Genomic DNA, 25621 nt, shown 5'->3' with positions numbered 1-25621 from the left:
AAATAATAAAGACAAAAATGATTCCAGAAAATTATTTATCAAAAATAGACCGTTATCTGGTATTTAATCAATTGAAGGCTATGATTAGAAATTATAAAATACTCCATCCGTCCCAATTTGTTTGTCCAATTTTTGAAATACGTGTCTTTCAAAAATATACTTATATCTTACATTTTATAATGTTTTTTATTATTTTGAAGATTTTGTATAATAAAACTAATTGAGATCTATCAAACAAGATCCATATTGCATATTAAAAACTTTACGAATTAAAAATTATAGCCAATTCTTTGAGAGGTCAAACGCTCTTAAAAAGTCAAAAAGAGGACAAATAAACCGGAACGGAGGGAGTAATTGAAAAAAGAGAGCAAAACAAAGTTCCCGAATTCGATGTGGCAGTGAGTTCAGGAGTAAAAGAAAATCATTAACAAATGAAAATAAAAAAAGACAAACAAGTACGCATAAAAGAAGAGGGTACATTTCACATTTGGCAAATACATGCAGCTCTCAAATAGGAGTATGTCTGGTGCATCATTTACGAGATGGCAGAAAAGAGCCAAGGTTAATTAACACATGGCAAGATGATAGGGAATAAAGTACATAATGCTACACAACTTAGAGTGTTAAACGGTGCTATAGTGCACCCATTAACGGGACGGTTTAAAAAAATAGTACTAATTGATAGTGGAATTCCACTTTTTGATAATCTCATTTTAATATTTATCTTTTGTAGTTCTTAAATTAAACGATAAATATTGGGGTGTTGTTAAAAAAAAAGTGGAGTTTCAAAATTATTGTCCCTTAAAATGTACAAGAAATTTTAGGTTCATTTTTATGGATTTTTTCAAGATGACTTAAAATTATTTTGCTGTTTAAAAATTGTCAAGTTGTTTCTACTAATAAATAATTTGTTTAACAATGTTAAGTTGTTTTTACTATCCAATAAGTTCAAAATTTTAAGTTTGTTGAGGGAGAATTATTGAAAAGTGTCAAATTATTTTCCCTAACTAATAGTAAAATGTAGATGAGATGCAAAACTTCACAAATAAATGCCAAAAAGCCATAACTTGCTACCCAAATTTTTAGTGAAAACATGGCCTCAATCAAGGTTTAATTTAGGAAAATAAATTCTTTATACCGTCGGTGTAAACATTTGTTTCCTCTAAATCAATTGCATTACGACACGTGTCAAAATAGCGGTCATAATTAATAAAATATGACATTGTAACGCAATACAATTGATTTAAAAGAAACAAATGTTTACACCGGGTGTAAAGAATTTATTCCCTTAATTCAGTTGCTCATTTTTAATTGAATGGAATGAAATACTAATCCACTAGTAAGCTTGGTGAACAATATGTATGGATATATACCGACGTAAGAGCATGTGCACAAGAATAGGTAAAAAGGCATTTGAGCTATTATAGCTCACCAAAATGAGAGAAGTTGTCCTACGCCAGACTCTGCAAAACACTTCGGTAGAAAAGCTCAAGCCACTGTAGCTCTCTTCTTTTGCCGAGGTACTGTTCACGAGCAAACGAGTAATTTATTAATTTCTCTCTCTCTCCCTCTCCCTCTCTCTCTCTATCTTTGTGTGTGTGCAAATGAGAAAGTCGGCAAAGATCTGATCTACCGTTGTTTGGGTTTTCGTCGAGTACGATCTTCTATTGTCTTCATTGTTTCTCGCCAATCTCTCGTTTTTCTTCAACCTTCTTTGTCCTTTCCGATTGATTGACAATCTGGTTTTGGGCGTGTGGATTTTAAAGCATCGATCGACGTCGATCTCTAGTGGCGAGGTCCGGCGTTGTTCAACGATCGATGTGGGTTTTAAGAAACAGAAGAAGAAAACATATATATCTACAGGGGTGTGGGTGTATAGGTGTATATGAGTATATGCATATATTGGTGCCTATATATGTAATTATATATACTCTTTTTTGTATTATTTTATGACAGTTTATAGATATGGAGAAAATAGTAGAGACCGGTGGAGAGAGGGAGAAAAAGTGAATAGGTAAAATAGAAATTGTGCCTTTTTATTAGAGCATGTACATCAAGCATAGGTAAAATACCTACTAAAAAAGCTACAATTTCTACTTTACCTATCCATTTTTTCTTCCACACCACAACAGCCTCTTCATAATTTTCTCTCTATCCATTAAATTACATTAAATTATAGAAAAAAATAAAATTGCAGTATATATACATATATATACATATGTATGTGTGTGTGTATATATAAATACGTTCATATGTACTGTATAGAACATGTATATTACACACCTCCATGGTCGCCGGTTGAGATCGAGGTCGAGGTTGCCGTTAAGATCGAGGTCTCTTGGCGAGGTTGAGTTCGCCGTCAAGATCGAGGTCACCTAGTGAGGTCGAGAGAGGTTGAGATCGCCTTCAAGATCTTCGTCGCAGTCAAGATCGAGATCTTCGTCGTCGCCGGACGCTAGCTTTACTTCGTTGCAGACCTCCGCCGTCGCCGACCTCCTCCGTCGCCGCAGACCCAAATCTTCACCGTCAAGATCCTTTTGTGCAGAGGTGTTCTTCGTTGAAGAGAGAAAGAGAGAGAGAGAGGAGAAAAAGGAATAAAAAATTGGGTACCGATGAACAGTGCCTCGGTGGATTTGGAGAGGTTTTCCGAAAAATGTAAAATACATATGGGTTTACCTAGTCTGGTGCAAGCCCACTTTTGTGTCTTTCGTAGCCAAAATTGCTAAAGGAGCGTGTATACCTAGGCTAGTGTACATGCTTTTAGGTATTTTTGCTAACATTGGTGTACAAGCTTTAAGTGGAGTCTACTGGTACGACTAATGTTTTGTAGCCGTTCGATGGGATCGCATCCCCATGACGCTGAATAAAGCTGCCCTACTGAGTGGAGACCTGAAAACACTTAAGTGGTTTTTCCGCATCAATACATATTTTCTCTCTCTCTCAAGTGGTTTTTCCCCTTCAATACGTGTATTCTCTCTCTCTCTATCTCTCTATCTCTCTCTCTCTCCATCCCATCCATACTCATCAGATGTCCCACACATACTCTCTCTCTCTCTCTCTCTCTCTCTCTCTATATATATATATATATATATCTCCATTCCATCCATACTCATCAGACGTCCCACACATACTCTCTCTCTCTCTCTTTGCCATGTCCGGGCGGTCTAAGAGAAACAAAGGCGGGGCGTCCAGGAAAATCGACCCTGTCGGAGCTTCCAAGAAGGATGATGATGCGCTGGCGCATCAAACGACCACGCCTTCGAGAGGCCAGGAGGTTGCCCGGCATCTCATCATCTCTTTGGTGCTTCTCGGAGTCCTCGCTGGATTCTTTGCCGGCTGCTTGTTTGGTCTGTATGTGGTCCGGCCGGCTTGGACGGAGATGGTGCCCAAGTGGCGTTTGGACTTCAAATGCAGCGTTATCCACATTCTCGGGGACTCAACGGTTGCTGCGGGCAACTTCGAGATGACTTCGTTGCCCTACGGAGTAGACTTCAATGGCTCAAAACCCACCGGTAGATTTTCCAATGGTTATACCATTGGAGACTACAGTGGTGTGTAATCTCTCTCTTGAATACTAGATCTGTTTTTTGTTTTGTTTTTTGATCCGCTAGATCTGTTTTTTCATTTAAAAAAAAAATAGCTGTTCAAATGAATTTTCGAAAAATTTTAATCTATATTTTTTACAGCCATTGAAAACCACTCTCCTATCCCCCAAGCATACAGAAGCTTGGGGGAAGAGAGGAAGAGTGATTTTGGAATAAACTTTGCATCCGCTGGGTGTGGGATAATGGATGCTACTCGGCCTCCTCGCTCCTTCACGGTAAGAACACAATACGAACATTTACGTTCCGTTCTTATTTTGCTCTAGTCCGGAAAAATATTTGAGATATTTGCTGCTACGTAGTATTTTATCTGTGTAACTTCTCTATCCAGTGTGCGAGTATGTCTGAACAAATGAAACAGTTGTTGTCTCTTGATTTGGATTTGTCTGAGTCTGTTGTCTTCATATCTCTGGGAGGCAACGACTACTTGTTCTCTTTCAATGGAAAGGTAACGTGGATGGTTTTTCTCTATAGTAGTATTTACTACTACTATTTAATCAGATTTATGATATTCAATTTTCTTTTTCCAGGCTGCTGAAGATCCTAAAGGGTTTGCAAAGGAGCTTGTTAGACAACTCATGCGCAATCTAATGGTATTAAACTTCTTTTTGGACTTCGTAGTTTGCATTGGGTTGTGGTTGTAGTGGTTAAGTCTTATGTCTTTATACTTTCTATCATTGTAGTCTCTCTACACAAGGGGAGTCAGAAAATTCTTGATCAACAACATAGGTCCAGTTGGGTGCATCCCCAACAAAAGAAACCGCACGAGTACATGTGACGAAGATTTGAACAAGGCAATTACAGTGTATAATGCTCTCCTCCATATAGAACTTAAGGAACTTCCCAAGGAGGCATCTATTGTGATGGCTAATAGCCATGAGCTGATCACTGGAATTTTTAAAGACCCTGCCAAATATGGTTTGAAACTAATCCCTATCCATTTCTTTAATCTAATCAAACCCAATTTAGTTTAGATTTAAATTTATTTCGTGTGGTTTCTCTCTATGTCTTTATAGGTTTCAATGTCACTGAAGATCACTGTTGCGGAACTTGGGATGCTGATAATAACATGTACAGCTGTAATGAGAAGTCTGGCTATTGTGACGACCGGGAACATATTCTATTCTTTGACGGGGCACATACCACGGACAAGGCGAACAAGGTTTTTGCCCACAAGTGCTTTGCTGGAAGCATTTGCCACCAAATCTTGTAGGGAGGTCTTAATTGCTTGAAACCTTGCTCATTTCTGTTTTAAGTACTAGTACTATGTTTTGTTATGCTACATATTAAACTGTTGTGATGAGGTTTTTCAGATTCTAACTAGGATGCTTAATTACTCGTTTTGGTAATGTTGGTTTTGGTTTGATGCTGTTTTCAACTTATATGCTGCAATTAATGACTCGATTTTGCTGCAATTTTTGCTACCGGAATAAACTGTATGATGTGTTTCGGGTCAGGTGTTGGTGTGTGGTGGTTGAGGCAGTTGCTTTTCTGTAGATGCTGCAGGGGTTTATGGGACCTAGATTTTGACACCTGCTATGGAAGTTTGAAATGATACAGTGCTTGCTGAATAACTAGCTGTAGTATAGCAGTAGCTAGTAGTAGTAGTAGGGTTAGTGAATTTTTTTTGGCTTTATTCAGTTAACCGTTTAGTTTTAATTTTGATTTCAATTAGTATTTTATTTTTTTCTTTAATTAGTGCTTTATTTTTTCAATTATTACTTTCTCATCTCTTTCCAATCATTACCTATATCTTCGATCATTATTCTATTTCTCTCTCCATCTACTACCAAAATTAAACTAAATTAAATTTTCAACCAAATACAACCTTTGTGTCCTTAGCTCTGAAAAGATTGCGTCTGCAGTTATAGATATATATCACACTTGTACGACGAACTAACACTTTGTTTGGTTCAATTCTTATCTCATCTCATTTTTCTCCCTATACATTTTTCAATACATTTTTTTTTCTATCTCTCTCCACTCATTACCATTCATTACATCAAAAATAACTTTCAAAATGTTGAACTAAACAAAAGGATTGTCTCTCTATATAGAAAGTGTTCATTCAGTTTTCGGGTAATTCATAGTTTGGGTATTTAGTTTGGTGTCTCTTTTTCCTTGGGTTGAAATTGGCCGTCTACAAAATAAACCTGACTATAGGGCACATCATCCATGGTGTAGACTTGCTCCTGGTATGGGTGGGCTTGTTTTTTTCTTTTGTGCCCGTAGAAGATTTGGATACAGCTATTTGCGCCTTTACATTTGTTGTTTGTCGTGGTGATGGTCGAATTTTTCATTAACCCTTATGAGTTTGAAATCCCGGACTCTTCATTCTTGCCATTATAACTTTTAAATCGCATAAACTTTTTAACAATTGCCACAACAAATCTGTGTAATCAACACTGTACTACCTTTTCTAATCTGCCGAAGAATCCAGATTACTATGGGTCCAGATTATTGAGACTTCGTAAAGAATTTAGAATCTACAGAATGTCTTGATAATGCATTCGACACAGTGATAGCTACCGGTTGAGAAAACGAGTTACAATTTTACATCCATCCATAAACATATATGCCCACGTGGATTTTTATTAACGATTAGCAAATATAGAATGTGAATGATGAGGAAATAGGGGTAATCGGATTATTCTGCTAAATTTTAAAGTCATCGTTTAGTATGGCTGTATCTATTTGAACATTGTTATTCCTGATTGATTGATTTGAGTAAACGATGGAAACGAAGAACTCTTGTGCAAATTACATCCTAGAATTTTGGCCATTATCTGTTAGGGTTTGTTCGTTTGGGGTACTCAATTTTCTCCACTCATTAAAAACTTAATAAAAAAAAACCTTCTTCAAAACCCAAATCGTATTTTAAAACCTTCCTCAAAATCCAAATCGAATAGGGTCTCAGTATTTGACTTTTTTCTTAGTTTGGCAATAGAAAACTGGCCAGTAATTTTTTCTTAGTATCTGCTACAAAAAGTATGCTCACATGGTTTATTCGCTAATCCCTGTCTCAATATATAGGCAGTAATTTTCCTTTACCTTTACTACCTATATTCAACATTACCACATGCTTTTGTAGTCATATTCACTTGGTTTCCTACTGCATGTGCGTCTTGTATTCTGTGTTTTCTACATCATATATGTCGATTTATTTCCGCAATGCTATGGATTGTCGTATTCTAAAAGGTGATTAATTGATTATGAGGAGTTTTTTCTAATCTAAATGTACTTTACGGCAAACCACAAGGGCACGTAGTTGAAATCTGGAAATGTCAATTTTAATGATGTTGCATTTTTCACTCATTAGTGCACTAGAAAACCTTGAAAACATCTACTACACATTTTCCCTCATTCAGATCTTATGATTTTGATCAATCGAAAGTGTATACATTTTTGACGTAGATCGATAAAAAAAAGAAACACATTTTTTAGTAGAGACAAATACAATAGAATATTACTCCGATGTAGTTCAAATCCATTTTTCATTCTTCTACGGCTATGAAGATATATGCATGCAATAAGGGAAATCCTCCTCAAGAATGATTCAGTAACGGCAGTTTCCACAAGAAAATCTCTATTAAACCTCTGGTCAATCCTCCGACTTGGGTTCATAGTCTCGATCGATGAGATGTCCATGGTCTTGATCGATGAGATTTAAAATGTGAAGGATTTAGATCAATCGTGTTTTGTTCTAGAAAAGACCCAAAAATTGCCCCAAACCAGAGAGTGCAGTCCCAACTGCTAACAATCTTGCTCCATGCATGTTCTTTTTTTCTACTAAAAATTCATCAAATTTTTTTGATGGGCAGATACATCTTCTTCGTTGTAGAAATCAAATGCTTTTGAAGTGTACTACCATTAATTACAGTGTGCAAGACTCGTGACTAGTTGAATGCGTATCGGATAGGGAGGTGTGACACCTTGTCTCAAACTCATAGTAGTGACGATTTCCATCCCATTTTTCCACTAGCAAAGAGATACAAATTTGGATTAGTACTATACTAATATTTTTGATAACTGCGTACTGCAGTGGGTATATCATCTATTGCTCCCTGGACGAAAATAAAATTGGGAAAATTTCACGGGGCAAAAACAGTATGTACAATGGTATCTTAGTTGGGTTTGCCAGGTTTGGTGTTTCCTAGTTGGGTTTTGCTTTGGATTTTAGGTGTTAAGTGTCTCTTTTGGAGTAGTACCTTTGTTGGTTTCTTGCCAATCTTGGATTGTTATTCTCTCCCCTTGGGTCCGTATTGGTTTATGATTGCTGGAGTTGTTTCCCATTGTAGGTTTTTTCGTCTCTAGTTTGAAGTTGTCTTGGATCTTTTTAATCTTTGTAATTTGTTTCTAAAGATTAATAAATTTTTTTCCTTTCAAAAAAAAATTATGTACAATCCTAGGTCTTGAATAAAATGTCCAGAGATTTTTTTTGCCCCTCCGGTCTAAATTCCGACTCTGTTAAGCCTGGGCTTGTAGTTCTTATTTGAGTGTGCAACACAATCCCCAATTCATGTTCAGTCCTAGGTCTTGAATAAAAAGTTAGTGTTACGGGTGTAGACAACCTTCGGCAGTGGTTTAGCCCGATGTAATTAGGGTAATCAGTTTTTAGAGAAAAACAGAGAGAGGCAAGAGAAAACGCAGGTCTCAAAAAGATTGCGAGAAGACTTATACTCTTGATTCGATTTCATAGTGGACTGGTATGGCTCCTGTAGTTTTTCCTCGCATTAAGGTTTTCTACGTATATTTTGTGTTCTTTTTTTTTTTGTTCGTTATGCACTATTTTTCTGTTTGCTTGCGATTTTTGTGATTCTAGTTTTCAAGATCCGTAGGGCGTTGTGAGTTGAACAAGTAGTTCGATGAGATCGAGTGGGTGAGCCGGTGTGGCTCACCGTAGCAGTGGAGAGCCAGTTGTAGCTCTCCCGGAGAGATTTTTTCATCTTGTATTACTTTGTAAATAATATTAATGGGATTTTTCCTCGTATCTTTGTGTTAAGTGACACCAAATCCTAACAGTTGGATCCTCAGGCTTTTTATTTTGCCCCTCCAGTCTAAATTCTGACTCTTGATTTTTGCCGGGCTTGTAGTTAAGGTCAATGTACCTAGGGACCAAAAAGTGCAATGCCCTTTTTGAGTTTTTGACTCATTTGTTTCCAGGACAGGGCGCTTGACAATACGGATGCTGAAGGTGAATTGAAAAGAATTAGGGTCCTTTTTGTATTTCCCGGGCAAAAAGATACTCCCTCCGTCCCAAAAAGAATGACAATTTTTAAAATTCGTGTCATTTTTCATCGCTTATATCTTTCAATCTATAATGTTTTTCATGAATTTGAAAACTTTGTATAATAGAATTAATCGAAAACTATCGAATAAGATTCATATTGCATATTTTTTGAGATCCATATTGAAAGATATAAGGAGTTGAAATTGGCACGGATATCAAAAATTGACATCCAATTTGGGACGGAGGGAATACTAAAATGAAAAGTCTATATCCAAAAGAATGAAGGTCCACCAATATCATTCCGAGCTCCATCGTGCATTTATCAGTGATCTCAATTGTTCATCTTTTAGGATCTGTAGAATAGTATATTAAAATATTTAGCGTGATCGAACTGATAGATGTGCCAAAATTTAATTTTGATTTATAAAATGGATTCATGTAAGCAACCCCAAGTGATTGGAACTTGAGACTTAATTTGGTTTGGTTTATAAAATAGATAGTCATGGTAGCTTAACTATAAAATTATTGACAGAATTAGACCATCCATCTACTTTGTAAACTCTAATTCAACTTTTGATACATCTATCAACCTTAGATTAAGCTTGCATGGATATATTACATTATAGACCTTACAGGATGAATGATTCAAATTATAACAATAAATGCACATTGAGACCCGTACCGACGGTGGTGAAAAACCCATTACTTTCACTGCCCATGGAAATAATTTAATTAGTATTCATCGAGATAAAAACCAAAATAATGCATGATTACAGAAATATTGAAGCGATCACACTATTGATTACATTTTTCTTGTAGGATTATATATTAAGCAGCAAGAGCATTAATCTTATCGACCCATAATTTTATGGAAGTACTACACAACATTTTTTGGGGCCCTCATTTTATCAAATTTTCCGAGGCACGCGCGAAAGTCTTGCTTACACATTTGTTCAGGGCCGATAATGTTTTTTGTGTGTGTGTGGGGTAATGTAGGGTGTCTCGGGTCAACTTGCGCGCACCTCGGATTAATTTTTACAACATCTTCTACAACTGTTTTACACACTTACACGTGAGGATGAGAAGGCCTCCAAGAGTTGTTAGTAAAAAAAATCGAACTTGAGACCTTAGAAAGAAACAAACACGTAAGTCTCAGCCCAAGATCATTCGGCCAACACCTTAGGATTAGGGCCGGTAATGTTGGTTTCCTTCTTTTTACGTTACGCAAATATCATCAATGAGACTTAATGTTTGCATTTTATTAGCTTCTATTCAGACATACATATATATATACACACACGCACACACACCATTGACATTGAGACTTAATGACTAGGCTGAAGGGTGTTTTAGCTAGGCATAGTTTTGAATGAGTTATCCCTAAAGTGATTCAAGCAATATTCATCGCCTCATGCAAAAGTAGCGTACAAAAAGCCAAATAAAAATAGAAATGTTTAGCGCACGGAAAACTTGTACTATGAGACTTGCTTTTCGACCCCAACATAAATTGTCGAGCCCTGCCTTTAAAGGACACAACATGCTAACCTGCAATATACAGTAGCATATATCAAATGATCAGTGCTCCCTCCGTTCCAAAAAAGATGACAATTTTTAAAATTCGTGTCATTTTTTATCGTTTATATCTTTTAATTCATACTCCCTCCATCCCTAAATAAGTGTCCGACGCGCAAACCTAGGCCTTCAAAAAGATGCATTTATTTTGTTAAAAAAATCAATTTTTTTTTTTACAAATCAATAGATAGCAATGGGTTCTATTAGATTGTGAAAAAAAATTAAAATTTTTAATGAAAAACATGCATATTTTGTAAGGTCTAGTTTTGCGCGCTGAACACTTATTTAGGGACGAAGGGAGTAATATTTTTCATGAGTTTGAAAACTTTGTATAATAGAACTAATCGAGAACTATCAAATAAGATCCATATTGCAGATTTTTTGAAATCCATATTGAAAGATATAAGGAATTTAAATGAGAATGGATATAAAAATTGACATTCAATTTAGGACGGAGGAAGTATTTCATCCGCATTACTAGCCTAGAGCATCTCATGTGTCTTGCTTCTTCCCACTTGAAGCTGATGTAACGAGCCAAAGGAGAAAAAAATTGCCTCACATCAGCCTCGTTAGTGGTGGGGATCACTTGCCAAAAAAATTTGGTTTGGCTATAGTTCATCGTTCGATTTTTCAAGCAATTGTTCACTTGTTACTTGTTATTTTAATATTTTCATTCGCCTGTTCAGGCTACAGTGACTCTTCTTAATATTTTTTTTTATACTTTCTTTGGTTTTATGACTCTCTTAAGATTCTTATATGAAAGCCGTAAGGACAAGTATTAATTATGACTATTTAAGATAAAATAATCAGAAAAATAAAATCTCCATACCGGTTCAAACAGATTGAAAATTGGAGCACTTAATTTTTTTAGACTTTTTATATATTAAAAAATACTCCCTCTGTCCTATAATGTTTGTCCGGTCTGCAAAACGAGAACGTAAAAATAATATAATTTTTTGCACGAAAGAATTAAATTTTTTTCAACAATTCATTAGATATCAATGAGTTATTTTAATTTATGAAAAAAGTTTGATATTTTTTCTTGAAAGAAATGCATTATTTTTTAGTCCTCGTTCTATGAAAAAAATAAATGAAGGAACCTACTTGGCAAGAATTTACATCATCACATCCGCACAACAGCTTCCCATTCAGAAAATCTAGAAAATAGTTTGCTTGTCTCGCCCCAAGGTCCTGCAATAACGATCGATCGAGATCCGTTGTTTTCTTGATCTACTCGTAATTAAGATGGTTTGCATATACTTAGTAGTAATAGCTAGACTCTGCAGGCTGTGTTTAAAGTAATCCATACATATATACCTCGTCGTTATCAACAGCAATGAAATTTGGCCAGCGGTTCGAAGCTGCAACGTAACACCTGTTTATTGCGTTCATAAGATCTTTACCGTACCTTGGAGATGAATAGAAGCTGAGTAGCACTAGAGATTTTTTTGTATCATCTGTTGCTGATGGTAACTTGTTTTTGGTACAAGGCGTCTCAATCCTTTTCTGACTTCCATCTACAAGAGGGGAGTCAATGACACAAGTACCAAAAAGTAAAAATAATTATTAAAAAAAGAAGAAGCAAAAACAACAAAGTGCTAATTGTATATTCAACTGTGCTACCGACGGGCACGTGAGGCTCACTCTGAGTCTTGCATGGATGATTCGAGCCGTTTAATATAATTTTTAATAAAATCTGAGTAGGCCCTTAAAAAATCAGCTCAACCTATTATGTGTATGTGCTCAATCCAAATTTTTAATTTTTCATTAAGAATATTCCAGGATCTTGAAATCTAAATGAAAATTGAATCGAGCACCTACACATATCGAATTGAATTGATTTTTCACGAAACCCACTCGATTTTGTTCAAAATTATTGAACAGCTCGAATCATCCATGAAATATCCGAAACGGGCCCCACGTGCCCGTCAATCAATACCCCATTGGTAGGGGCTGTTTGTTTGGTCCGCTTGGCATTAAGGTTTTATATTGGTTTGTATGTAGGTGTGCCTTCATCTACATATATACCAATAGGTCTTAGACAAAGGGACTTTAAGGGCATTTGTTATTATTTCTCTTACATTTACATTCAACCATGAAATTCCAGGTGTAAGCCATTCCTTCAGTTTCCTCCTTGGACATATTTGAAGTGAAGACAATGAGCCTTTGATTGGCAGCAATCATGTCCTTGACTAATGGCCAATCTCCACCATTTCGAGGCATTTTCTTTAATGGCAACAAAAATTTCGATAAACTTGCATCTTCTAAAACCTTCGCTAGGCCATTAGAAGCATTTACACAATCTTGGAAGATTAGAGTTAGTATCTCTAATGGATTTGAAGATAAGAATTCTTCAATCTCCTTCAAAATTCCTAGAGCTGGAGTCTACGAAAAAAACACTCAACATAAGCATTTTTAACAAGACTAGAACAAAGTTTATTACGTGGTATCTATGAAGCCATACAAATAAGCAGAAAATGTTAGTTGGTATTAGTTGTAATCTGTTTTAGTTAGTTGTAAGTGTGTTTAGCTTAAGCAAAACACACGCTGAGCTGTACTCAGTTAGTTGAGGTCTTTTGTTTTTTTTGCTAGGCAAAAATTTTATTAAAGAAACCCGAGAGATGTCGAACCCCACAAGAGGCCGTCGAGAAACTGCCAAATCAGCAGCCCTCACAAACCGCTGACTATAATGTTAATCGCTATTAGGGGTGGCAAATTAAACTCTACCCAAATACAAACCTTGACCCATCCACTAATAAAGTGAACCAATCGAACTCATTTATTGATGGGGTCTGAATGAGTCAAAACCCATGTAACACATTTGTGACTCTTAATGGGGTCATAGTAATGACCCAACAAGGTATAGAATTTACACATAGTACCCACTACGTACGTACAAAGGAGGGAAAAAACATCGAGTAATTATTCAGTGGTCTTGGCACCGTTAGTACCGCCAAGTGATGCCCTAACATCCCTCAACACCACACTTATCGGTGGATTCCATAAAAATAAGTGTTGTTTAGGGGTTTTTGAGCACCACGTGGCACAGTGCCCAAGACTCCCAAAGAAATTTTCATTTAGAGCACAACCTTATGCATGTTTATGCAAGAATACAGGATCCTCGATCTATACAAAAACTATTATGTTTTTGTGTCGAGAAAATTTTCGACCGTTGAATTTAAAACATAAAACCAAAACACACAGCCAAAAAACCCCACGACGTAGAGGTACAAGAATTTTTGAGACATCAAAGAGATCAGAGCCCTTCTGCAAAATGTACTTACACAGTGGTCATACCAAAGGTTCCCACTGTCAATAAATGTTTCGCCCTTTATGCCAACAAATACACCATCATTATTAGGGCCGTCAATTATCTTCAATATGAAGGCTCGAACACCGCTCTGCAAACAGACAATTTCAAATTCAACAGTTAAACTCCTCCACATGATTAAAAAGGAAATTCAACAGTTTTATAATGGCTTTTTGACCTTTTTGGTCTCCAAAGTATTTTTGATGTGCCACTTTGGTCCTCAATATTTCAATTGCTAACATTGCATCCCCAAAGTATCAATTTTGTATTTAAATGGTCCCTACGGCTCACGCCGTTCATTCCCTCCGTTAAAACCAAGAGCAAAGTTGGTATTTCACCTCAAAATTGTGTCGTTTGGTTGGAAACGACTTTTTAGTCCCCAAAGTATTTCCGCCATGCCAATTTGGTCCCCAAAGTATTTCCGTCATGCCAATTTGGTCCCCAATATTTCAATTGCCAACATTGCATCTCTAAAGTATCAATTTTGTATTTAAATGCTCCCTGTGCCTCATGCCGTTCTTTCCCTCCGTCAAAACCAAGGGCAAGGTTGGTATTTTACCTCAAAACGGTGTTGTTTTGTTGGAAACATAGATTTTTCTTATTCATAATTCTCTTAGGGTTCTCATTGAAAACTTTAAAGTCAAAAAAATAATTATGACTCTTTAGGATAAAATGATCAAAAAATTAAGATCTTCGCACAAGTTCAAACAGATTGAAAATTTTAACACTTAATTTTTTTTACCATATTTTTTAATATATAAACAACCTCAAAAAATCAAGTGTTTCAATTTTCAACCCATTTGAACTGGTGCGAAATTTTAATTTTCTGATCATTTTATTCTAGAGGGTCATAAAAAGTTTAAAAACCAAAACCTCGGAACCCAGAGGACTAAATTGACGGAGGGAAAGAACGGCGTGAGCCGCCGGGAGCATTTAAACAAAAAATTGATACTTTGGAGATGAAATGTTGGCAATTTGAATATTGGGGACCAAATTGGCATGACGAAAATATTTTGGGGACCAAATTGGCATAGCGGAAATACTTTGGGGACCAAAAAAGTCAAAAAGCCGTTTCCAACCAAACGACACCGTTTTGAGGTGAAATACCAACTTTGCCCTTGGTTTTGACGGAGGGAATGAACGGCGTGAGCCGTAGGGACCATTTAAATACAAAATTAATACTTTGAGGATGCAATGTTAGCAATTGAAATATTGGGGACTAAAGTGGCACAGCGAAAATACTTTGGGGACCAAAAAAGTCAAAAAGCCGTTTTATAATTAACGCAAAGAAAAAGGGTAACTAGCTAGCTAATAGTGTTGGTACATCTTACGTACATTTAGCTGTTCTGTCACACTGCTGCTTGTTTTACCGACCATATTCCTTCCTCCTTTCCAGGTAGCAGTATCATAGATATATTCATGTGTTGGGAGCGATTCACGAGCCGTCAAAAAAGCATAGTTGTTCAACGACAATGAATTACTCTGCATATGTGCGTATGTCACACACAGAGAGAGAGAGAGAGAGAGAGAGAGAGAGAGAGAGAGAGAGAGGAATTTCAAAAAGTAACAACAAATAAGAGATAGCTAGACACTTCCACCTGAATTTTGGAGGATTCTTAAATCCAGGAAATATCTTTAATGGGGCACATCACATAATTTTATCTATAAACTTGAAAAATTTCACCGTCACCTACAAAATACGTACCATGCATTGTGAAAAGTGATTTATACTTCCAAAAGTTTTTTTAAACATATTGACACATATTTAGCATTTACCACTGATTTTTTTTCATAAGGTACATCAAAAGTCCTAATTTAACTAACAAAGAAAATAATTTAACTAACAAAGAAAAATAAAAATAAAAACTTATTTTTATTTAAGACAGAAGGTTCAAAGAAATTGGCGATCTAATTAAACACGTCTTTTGTAAAATTAGTTTTACTGTTGTGTTCTTCTTGGGGCACTCTGTTTTTTCTTGATTTCTAACTTAGTAAAGGAATTTGATTCCCATGCAAGTGCTATTTGTCCACACCCATATAATAGGACTTATTAAATAAAATGTCTGGCAAAAATCTATGTTGATCAGATGCTCTGACCTACTCCTCATTGAAATACTTTTATTTAGAAAAAAATACACAGTCTGACTATAATATGTTTTTTGCTCAGCAAAAGAAATTTTATTAATTTCTGAAAAAGGAACAAAGATTAAAGGAAATAAGGGCAAACAAAAGCTACCTGAGACCCAAAAGAGACGTTGGCGCGCAATACTTTTATTCGTACCAAACGTTGATTTAACTTACTGATTTTGCTTTTAGGACTCTCTAGATAGCATTAGGATGTCTTGAATTGGAAAATTTGATTAAGATGTGCAAGTACAACTCTATCGATCTGTAAGTAGGATCGAGATTTGAGAAGTCCATCTCAATTCTCTTTCTCCCATCTGGACCCAAAGTCAAATTTTCTCTTTATAGCTAGCTAATATATGTATGCAAGGACTAAAGGAGTGAGGGAGAGAGATATACCACAATCTTGAATGGGTTCGAGAATGTGGATCTTATATATTGATGATTATAAATGCTTTTATATTTGACCTGCAAAATACAAGTTGAAGAAATAGTTAAAAGTGAGAGCTGTGTTGTTAGGAAACTAATAACAACAAAATATACAAACAATTCCTCATCCATATTCAAACGAGATATCTAATATATATATATATTCTTAGAACAATCACTCATGCATGCATGCATGCATCTAGAGAGGAGGTCAGGGTACCAAGTGTTCTTCATGGCACAAGAAGCTGACGAGTATATTGAAACAAAGACAGAAAACAGATGCTAGGATCAAAATCCTGTTCGTTAAACGACTCATTGCTGGAGCAACTGGAAGTATTTGAGAATAAGGCACGACGCGCACATCAGAGCACATGCGGCACGAGAATTTTATTGAAGGCTGCAGGTTTCAAAAATGGAGACAATTAAATTTATCAAATGACCGATAAGCGCAAGGTACTATTCATCCAATCCATTAAAACTCTCTCTCTCTCTCTCTCTCTCTCTCTCTCTCTCTCTCTCTCTCTCTCTGTGCGTGTGTGGGCTTCGTATCACCTGTCCAGTTCTTTTCGTTCAGTCCTCATATCCGCCAATTAACGTAACATCTCAGCGTAATTGCATAAATGCAATAAAACTCCAAAATATGTCGACGGTGGACCCTATGCAGACATTTATATATACTTGTTGGCCAATGGATATTTTGAAGCCATTAGAAGAACATTAATCCCAAAACCTTAAATCCGCACTTGACTTTTAAAGAAACGCCATCCGTTATGGTACAATAATGAACTACGTACCTATAGTAAAGCATGGTAGAATTATAGTTATCTGAATTGCATATATTTAGGATACTGGTTGTTTAACTGTTTTGCGAATTGCGTGTATTTTGGTAGGAGTATTAGTAATATTTATGACTGACCACATGCTCCCAAACTCCTAAAGTCGCCCCTAGGTCCTAGGATTTCGTTACACCACGCGGAAAATGAGCTATAGATTTAAAAGCAAGAAGGCGTGCATGTTTTCAAGAATGTAATCTACATAGAAATTAGATTTTTTATCAACAAAAATATACTCGAAAAGGGTATATCGAGAGAACAAGATCAAGCACCAGTTACATGATATTGACACATGCAGCAAAGAGAGAGTTTTTGACCGTTTAGATTACTCCTGATCAATTAGGTTATCTCTAAAAATGTTAATCAAGATTCCTTGGGAGTAAATAATTTATTACTTTATTTGTGATTGAGCCCACAACAATGGTGACAGAGGGCTTTGAAGCACCATGCACGTGTGTCCCGGAGCATTTTTTAATTTTTCCAATTTTTGGGTCTCTCTCTCTATCTCTCTCTCACACACACACACGGGGACACAAACATACATACACCCACAGTGTTAATGCCTTGAATTTAGGTCTCACCTTTAATCAGGGGAAAAATTAACAACGTGCTGCATTGATTACTTAATTAATAAACTGAAGTACCGTCTTTATTTCCCTCAACCAGCTTTGAATAATACTCTTAAATGTTGAAGTTTTTTTATTTATTTAAAGTGAGAAAACTTATTCCTGCGTTCGCGCTAGCTCTTTGACGTATGTTAATCTTGAAAGTCTTGTACTTCCTCTAGCTTCCAATGAGGCATCGTCGAAGGAACATAATAATTTTGGTCCTATCATCAATTGTACTCTGTTTTTGTTTCCATGTACTCCACTACTTACGAGTTCCTTCTGTTAATATATATAGTGAACACTTCGTACCCCCTTCTCTCTTTCTAAATGCATGTCTAAATGATTTTTAGAGTATTGCCCGGCGTTTTACACACTTATGTTTGCATCGATATTAACAGATTCTTCAACTTGTATTATGTAGGTGAAAAAGAAAAGCTTTCATGATGATGAGCTAAATGCCGGATCAACCTTCTCAAATCCCTTCAAAATTGTGGTATATCGGTCTCCCTCACTCACTCACTCACTCCCTCCCTCCATACATAAATATAAAATCATTATTTAAAAGCGATGCTATTTGTTGCTATTCCTGCTTCTGTAATACCATCCTGTATCTATTCCTTTTAATTTCTGTAATCTTCTTTGAAATTAATAAATTATCTCTTTTCATTGGTTGAAAAAAACATTTTTTTAGGAATCGAAACACACATATTTTAAAAAGTACAAAGAGACTGACCGGTCCTGGAAACAAAGAACAAAGTACGAATGTGGGTGGTGCACAACACTTATCCGAGCCATCCGTTCGGCGATCCAATGGTCCAAATTTATTTTCGATAATGAATGGCTCGGATACTACACTATGCAAGATGAGATCAAAATCGTTAGATCGTCAAATGAATGGTTCAGATGGCGCACAGAGCCACCGCGCAGCTCCCCCGGTCACAACCCCTAAATTAAGTTTGATCGAACCCCAATAGCGAATCCAATTAGTGACCATCTCAGAACCCAACGAACGCTATAATTTTGCCAAAGTGTTCCACATGCCTGCTGTCAATTTTCCATGCATTTATGGTCCCAGCTCCCAAGAAATGTGATAACCTGTTCTTTTTATTTTAAATGTGATAACCCGTTCTAACTAGGGCTGTAAACGAACCGAATCGAGCCGAACCCTGTTAAGTTCGGCTCGCGTTCGTTAAGGTATGAGTTCGGCTCGGGTTCAGCTCGAGTTCGATTCGAGCCTGAACAACTTGGCTCAAGTTCGGCTCGTTAAAATTTTTCAAGGCTCAGGTTCGGCTCGATTGGGTTCGTTAAGATACTAGTCTGGCTCGTGTTCGGCTTGGATTCGGCTCGGGTTCGATTCGAACTTAAACATCTTGGCTCAAGTTTGGCTCGTTAAACTCAAATGAATCGAGCCGAACAGAATCTAAGCTCCAATTGAGCTCGTCAAGACTCAGGTTTGATTCGATTTAGCTCATTAAACTAAAGCGAACCCAAACTCTCTCATTGATCGTATAGAATTTGGGAGAAAAATAAGTATTGAATTATATATACAATCTTAAAATTTTTTACATTTACAAATAGATCCCTATTGAATTATTAATTAAATTTAAGTATAGGTTCGCGAATCAATCGAGCCGAATACCGTTAGGCTCAGGTTCGGCTCATTTACGGAACGAGCCTAGAATTGAGGTTCAGGTTCAGTTCGTTTAGCAAACGAATCGAACTCGAACGAGCTCTTACCGAACCGAGCCTCGAACAGTTCACGAATAACTCAGTTCATTTACAGCCCTAGTTCTAACCATCTGGGTTGGGTGATAACACTAAGGCTCCGTTCCGGAACAAAAAATAAGTCATTATTTTTTAAGAAGGTAATTTTAAGCTAAAAAATTATGGTCTTATTGAAATCTAAAAATATGCAATATGGATCTTGTTTAGAAGATCTCGATGAAATCTTTTATACAATGAAAAAAAAATTGAAAAATTATTTTTCATTTATTTTATTTTGAATTTGAAAATGTAAAATAAGCTGCTTATTTTTTAAGAAGATTTTTGAAACGGGGCCTAAATAGTTTCGAACAATTTTTTTTAATCTGGTGAAAAAGAGGATAAGGAGATTTTAAAAATTATAAGTACAAGTCATTAAAAAAAGAAAACATGATACAAAATTAAGCTAGCGGTATGCAAATCAGACTCAACCTACACTTTTATTATGTCTATGATTGTAACAAGCAAACAAAAACATTCACGTGGACGTGTCAGAATTAACTAACAAATCTCTCTGTCTCTCTCTCTCTTTCTCTCTCACACTCTTACAGAGTAATTCATCACCCTACAACAAATATGCTTATTTGACGGTTCGCGATTTGTACGCAAAGCATCGATATATTCATCGGGGAGTGGACAGTATTAGAAGGGATATAGGCGATAAAAGCAGAGTGACAGAGCAACTTAACGTAAGACCAACACGTACAACACAACTAGCTAACCTTTTTCTTCTCATGTATATCAAATTTTGAATTAATTATTGATTCGTAGAGCGGAGTTCGAGCTCTAATATTAAAAATACAATCTGTTGGGAATGGCGCCCGCGATGTATGGATTTGCCAACAATCCACTGATTGGGATAATAATAGAAGTTGGTGGGACAGCTATGTAAGTACCTTTTAATTATAACTTGCTGCAGCATAAGCTTTTGCTTGAAATGCCATTTCGAATAAGTAGTATTCACAAGCATTTCATTTTACGAAAATTTGTGGCTCGCTTTATAACTTTTATGGCTCGTTTTATGTTTGGGTATATGATACACATTTCACAAACATTTTGGCTCATTTTATGAATATGGTGGTGTTATTTTAGAATTTTGTGGTGTTATTCTTGAATTTTGTAGTAAAAAGAGATGCGCAATTTCAAAGAAGATGGCTCAAAATTATGAATATTCGTGACATTGTTACGATTTTTGTAGTGTTATTTGTGAACTTTGTGGTGTTATTTAAGAATTTTTGTAGTCAAATAAACAAATTTTCTTCTGTTCAAATATTGTGAAGATTTATGAATTTTGGTGGCTCAAAATATAAAAGTATATACAGTAATATGAAAGTATAGTTTTTGCTGCTCATAACATACGGTTTTTTTTTTTTTTTTGGAAAAGTAAGAATATTCACCTCTCAGAAATATTCTCTCTAAAAATTTGGACTGTTTTGTCATTTGTTTTTTTTATTAAAAAATTTAATTTATATAACGTACCTCTATTCAAAAAGTAAAAGAGTTTGTTAAAATATTTAAAATAATGACCAAAGAGCCTATAAACCTTTTTTGTCTCAATTTTTTGGTCAAATTTGACAACCAAACAAAGTAGTTTGTGTTGCATTTTCGACTAGCTGCATGGCTTCACGTCTATTTGATGTTTTGACTACCATCTTTATAGGGTACTGGGTAATTAGTGAACTTCTGTTATGGTGCTAATTACATCGATCGTTTGTTTTTGTAGACTCCTGCCCTTGAACTTTTGGAAGAAATTGAAAGATTCTTATCTTCAAATCCATTTGAGATCTTAACACTAATCTTAGAAGATTGTGTTGGTGCTTCTAATGGCCTAGTAAAGGTTTTTGAAGCTGCAAGGTTAACAAAATATTTATTTCCATTGAAAAAAATGCCTCGAAATGGTGGAGATTGGCCATCAGTCAAGGACATGGCTGCTGCTAATCAAAGGCTAATTGTCTTCACTTCAAACATATCTAAGGAGGAAAGTGAAGGAATTGCTTACACCTGGAATTTTATGGTTGAATGCAAATGTGAGAAGATTGACAAACAATACATTTAATGCTTTGGTGACTATGTCTGAGTATCGCATTTTAGATATTATATGATGTGTCCCCACTGTATTGATAGATTGTACCCCATTTGTGATGTAGTGGAGCACATTTTGCTAATGCAACAATGACATCTCATGTGGTACCCAAAATTTGATACTTAGACATAGTCACTGTAACGTTGCTCCAAACAATATTGCCCTTCTATACTCTTGACTACAACTGTTGATACATATGTTTTATTCCGTCTTTGTTTGTTTGTTTTTTTTGATAAGTTTGATATACTTGTGCAATGAATTCTTGTAGATAGTAATGGAAATTATAAAAGGGCTCAACCCAGATGTATCAGGAGGGAGTATAAACCAGCAACAGATGACACAAGTAAATCTTTAGTGCTACTAAACTACTATTCATCTCCAAGGTTGAATGAAGACCTAATGAACGCAATACACGCGTGTTATGGTGCTGCTTCTAACCGATGGGCGAATTTCATAGCTATTCATTACGACAAGGTATGGATTAATTACTTTTGACAACGCGAGCTGGCCGGTTAATTACCATGTCTATCATTATTAATTGTACAACTATACAGTATAACAACGGAGCACAACATTACAGGACTTTGGGACGAGACAAGCAATCGATCATGTGAACTATTTAAATGGGAAGTTATTGTGTGGAAGCGATGATGTGAAATCTTGCAAAGTAAGTTTTTATTTGTATTTTTCATCTAGCTTGATCGAATTCAAGCCCTCGTATATTTCGGTTCCTTTCTTAAAAAAAAAAAAAATCCACACCTTTTCTAAGATTAATCATCCTTGACAATTAATCGATCGAAAAAGTAGTTCAAGCATCGGTTAACTTAAAAAACAAAGTTTTGATGAAATAAATGAAGTTGTAATAAAGTTGTTTGATATCCAGTGTAATTTGCATGCAGGGTGGTATGTTAGGGTCGTCTATGAAGGCGGTATTCACATTTTTATGTTGGGTTTGGATTTTTGTACTCCTAATTTGCTGCATTTGCCGGTGGAGAATGCGCGCTGCAATCACATCAATCTAATATTCGACCACTTCATCTTGTGGGGATTATTAAACCTGATTGAATTTGAAGGTTTGACACGTGGGCAGGGACAAGATAGGGTTTGAGAGTTGGATTATCATTGTTTTTTTTTTTTTGGTAAGCCTATTTGTCTGATCTTGGGCCGTGTGAGTAAGATCGAGGTGCATGCGTGTGCACACGTACGTGTTGATTCACGTTCGGAGAAATGAGGTTGTTGTCTGATTATTCCGTGCTTCTGAAGCAATGCTCCTAACTCATTCGTGAGTGGCTCAGTGTTTGGCTCATTTTGGACTCGTTCGAACTCTATTTTGTCAAGTTTTTCCTGAGCTCAAGCTTTTTGCTCAACTCGATAAGGCTCCTTTTTTTAACGGAAGGAGATTACATTATCTCTTATTAGCTCAAAAGTAATACTTATGTTGATATACAATACTAATATACTAGTAATAAATTGTATCACTATTTCGAAATAGATTTTTTTTTTTTTTTTAGCTTATACAGATATTCGACACATGCACATCATGCCCGATCCAATTACTTCCTTTAATGTAGAGGTATAGATATATATATATATATATGTATCTTGTAAAAACGGAAGGAGGAAAATCTCTTAAAGACAGTCAACTTTTCTCTTTAACTTACCTGCGTTTTTTTAAAAGTCAATGTCTTATTTGACAAATTCAATCCAAAAAGCAGAACCAGTTAAAAAGCCAGCTTTGTCCAGACCCATTATGGTGAAAACTCCTGCAATGGTTTCTAATAAGCATTCTAATTTTCTTGCTATTTTGACGAAATCTATCAGACCCCATTTCAAAAAAAGGAAGCTTTTGGCCACCATTATAACAATTTTCTCCTTCCTCCTCAACTCTCTTGTTTTATTTACCACCATCTGGGAACACTCTTCGTCCTGCCATTTCAGAGAACTCAGTGTCCCTCTGTTGCTTTATTGCCAAAGAAATTGACTGTAGTAAAATAGGAGCCAAATCTTTCCTCTCGCTCGCTTCTTTTGCTATCTTGCTCCTGTTAGAAAAATATGTAAACCCAATTTGGGTATTTTCCTTGTCTTACTTTTTGGGGGCTCTTTTGTATTTATGTATCTTTTGTGTCTTCGTTTGTAATATGTTAAAAGTTGGTTCTAGAAGTACTAGAAATATCTAGTGTTGTGTCTGTCTTTGTAAGGAAAAAGAAAGAAAAAAAACGTGAGAGACAGAGAGTGAGAAACAGAGAAGAGAAAAGGAAAAAGTGGGTTTTATGTGCTCGTCTGGGCTGTGTTTGAAAGTGAAGGAAGAAGGCTTTGTAAAGCTTGAATCAAGTGAAGGAAAATCAGAATTTTTTGGTGCCCAGATAAGTTATTCACTGCTGTATTTTCTGCTCTGTTTTGTGGCTGAAAACTGCATGTTTGTAGCTTGATAGAGTGCTGAAAATCTGATCTGTTACTGCTGTGTTTCTGCTGCGTTTCTGCTCAGTTTGCGACTGTTTTTTTGGTGATATTTGTGTGTGCATTTGGGTCCTTATTTCCCCCAACAGCTCCTTGAAATGGTTTTGAAAACGACTAACAATCTCAGAAAGAATATTTTTCTGTCTTCCCTCTGGACGACTTTTGCATTGTTGGCTGTTATCTACCTTGATTTGGCTCTTCTTTGGGGCATTGTACTTGATCTAATAACAAGGGCTGATGATCGATCCTAATTTCGTCTTAAAACCCATACCATCATACTAGTAGGTATTTCAGGACCATTAGTGTTTTCTTCAATACACTTCTATATACGTAGGGCAAGGACGGATCCAGAAATTCTCTGTTGTGGGAGCATCAATATCTATTGACCATAAACAAAAAATGACAATCAAGGAAAATAATACAAAACTAGACTTCATCATATGCAATAAGTTTTCTAATTTGCATCAACAGGTCCGGTCTTGAGATTTTCGAAGCCCTAAGAGTGATTTGAAATGGGCCTCTCACTTTTTGTACTCCCTCCGTCCCAATTCTTTAGTCTCTTTTGGGAGTCCATGTTACTTTTCAATTAATTATATCTTGTAATCTATAATCTTTTAGGTGAGTTTGAAAACATTGTTTAAAAGAGCTCATTGAGATCTATCAAACAAGATTTATATTGCATAGAAAAAGTATTACAAATTAAAATTTAAATCCGGTTGGAATAGGAGGAGTGACAAAAGAATGGGGACATAATGAGTGTATAATTTTGATGTTCGATAAAATTTACTTAACATTATCATGGTTGAGTGGCCGATTGATTCTGTCTCAGTACTCGGGGTCACGAGTTCAATACACTGCGCCTTTTTTTTAAGGCTCAACAAATTCCCGTTAAAAAGAAACAGGCCAGAAATCAAACACGAGACCTCTTGCATAGAATATTTAACACAATCACATGTAATTTTCTATTTTCTTCACACAAAAATCCTGGAATTGAGTGGGGGCACGTGCCCCTGCATGCCCCCACCTAAATCCATCTCTGCTTGTATGTTAATGTTTGGGTTTTGGCCATCGTGATTTGGGTGAATGAAGAAGGATGCGGTTGCGAAATTGAGACGGTGCAAAAGGCTGTAAGATTTATGGAGGGAAAGAGGCTAACAATGCCAGGGTGAATTTCCCCTGGCACTGTCGCGTTTGATTGTTCATTGCCTGACGGCCCTGAACAATTCAAAAGAGTTAAACAAACCAAGCTAGATCTTTTTGGGGGTTGTTTTGACAGTTACCAGTTGTGGGAGCATATCGTTTGATCACTTTAGCTGCATTTTGGTATATTACTACGTAATATACGCACCACTTCTCAGTCAAGATTTTCCATAAGAAGAGCAACATCTCTCTATCTGTCTCTCTAGCTGATCGAAAAAAATATCTCGGCCGATCTCTGTATGTGAGTGTGTGTTTTTACATATGGACCCCCTCTTTTTACATATTTTTGAGAGCCGAAGGCGCTCGCCGTTGCTTAGAACCAGCACTGAGGATTATGCTAATCTTGAGTTCAACTAGACGCCCCAGTACCGAGAAGTGGTGAAAATAAAAACATGAACAATGAGTTTTGAAA

The 25621-nt window shown here is 36.1% G+C and overlaps 3 protein-coding genes across 3 annotated transcripts; 2 read left to right on the top strand and 1 right to left on the bottom strand.

Moving 5' to 3' along the window:
- The first annotated feature begins 3692 nt into the window (after nt 1–3692).
- On the top strand, nt 3693–4935 carry LOC131334511 (GDSL esterase/lipase At3g50400-like). Its single transcript, XM_058369552.1, has 5 exons — nt 3693–3820; nt 3934–4050; nt 4133–4195; nt 4286–4520; nt 4619–4935. The coding sequence occupies exons 1-5, from the start codon at nt 3788–3790 to the stop codon at nt 4813–4815; spliced, it is 645 nt and encodes a 214-aa protein (XP_058225535.1). The 5' UTR covers nt 3693–3787; the 3' UTR covers nt 4816–4935.
- Nucleotides 4936–7472: 2537 nt separating this feature from the next.
- On the bottom strand, nt 7473–16939 carry LOC131333022 (PI-PLC X domain-containing protein At5g67130-like). Its single transcript, XM_058367323.1, has 8 exons — nt 16820–16939; nt 16488–16664; nt 16238–16306; nt 15050–15196; nt 13605–13805; nt 12492–12789; nt 11722–11921; nt 7473–7580 (listed from the first exon to the last, which is right to left on the bottom strand). Exons 2-8 carry the CDS (start codon nt 16638–16640, stop codon nt 7473–7475), a joined length of 1176 nt encoding a protein of 391 aa, XP_058223306.1. The 5' UTR covers nt 16641–16664; nt 16820–16939.
- Nucleotides 16703–21525, top strand: LOC131333021 (PI-PLC X domain-containing protein At5g67130-like). The gene is made up of 4 exons (XM_058367322.1): nt 16703–16720; nt 18130–18201; nt 20241–20357; nt 21193–21525. The coding sequence occupies exons 1-4, from the start codon at nt 16703–16705 to the stop codon at nt 21523–21525; spliced, it is 540 nt and encodes a 179-aa protein (XP_058223305.1).
- The last annotated feature ends 4096 nt before the right edge of the window (nt 21526–25621 follow it).

The sequence above is a fragment of the Rhododendron vialii genome, chromosome 7a (genome assembly GCF_030253575.1).
Source record: "Rhododendron vialii isolate Sample 1 chromosome 7a, ASM3025357v1".
NCBI classification, from domain to species: Eukaryota; Viridiplantae; Streptophyta; class Magnoliopsida; order Ericales; family Ericaceae; genus Rhododendron; species Rhododendron vialii.
Note: the sequence above shows the minus strand (reverse complement) of the source record. Positions and strands in the feature narration are given on the sequence as shown.

Bases quoted from the DNA above. Each gene is read 5' to 3' on its own strand.
- LOC131333021 (XM_058367322.1), top strand. The intron at 18,202-20,240 runs GTATATCGGTCT...ATTGATTCGTAG, and splicing joins CAAATCCCTTCAAAATTGTG to AGCGGAGTTCGAGCTCTAAT. The intron at 20,358-21,192 runs GTAAGTACCTTT...TTGTTTTTGTAG, and splicing joins GAAGTTGGTGGGACAGCTAT to ACTCCTGCCCTTGAACTTTT.
- LOC131333022 (XM_058367323.1), bottom strand. From the start codon at position 16,640: ATGTGCTCTGATGTGCGCGTCGTGCCTTATTCTCAAATACTTCCAGTT. The intron at 12,790-13,604 runs GTGTTTTGGTTT...TTTTTTTCGTAG, and splicing joins TCGTGGGGTTTTTTGGCTGT to ACTCCAGCTCTAGGAATTTT. The intron at 11,922-12,491 runs GTAAATGTAAGA...CCCCTCTTGTAG, and splicing joins CTGGAATTTCATGGTTGAAT to ATGGAAGTCAGAAAAGGATT.
- LOC131334511 (XM_058369552.1), top strand. From the start codon at position 3,788: ATGGATGCTACTCGGCCTCCTCGCTCCTTCACG. The intron at 3,821-3,933 runs GTAAGAACACAA...TTCTCTATCCAG, and splicing joins GGCCTCCTCGCTCCTTCACG to TGTGCGAGTATGTCTGAACA. The intron at 4,051-4,132 runs GTAACGTGGATG...TTCTTTTTCCAG, and splicing joins TGTTCTCTTTCAATGGAAAG to GCTGCTGAAGATCCTAAAGG.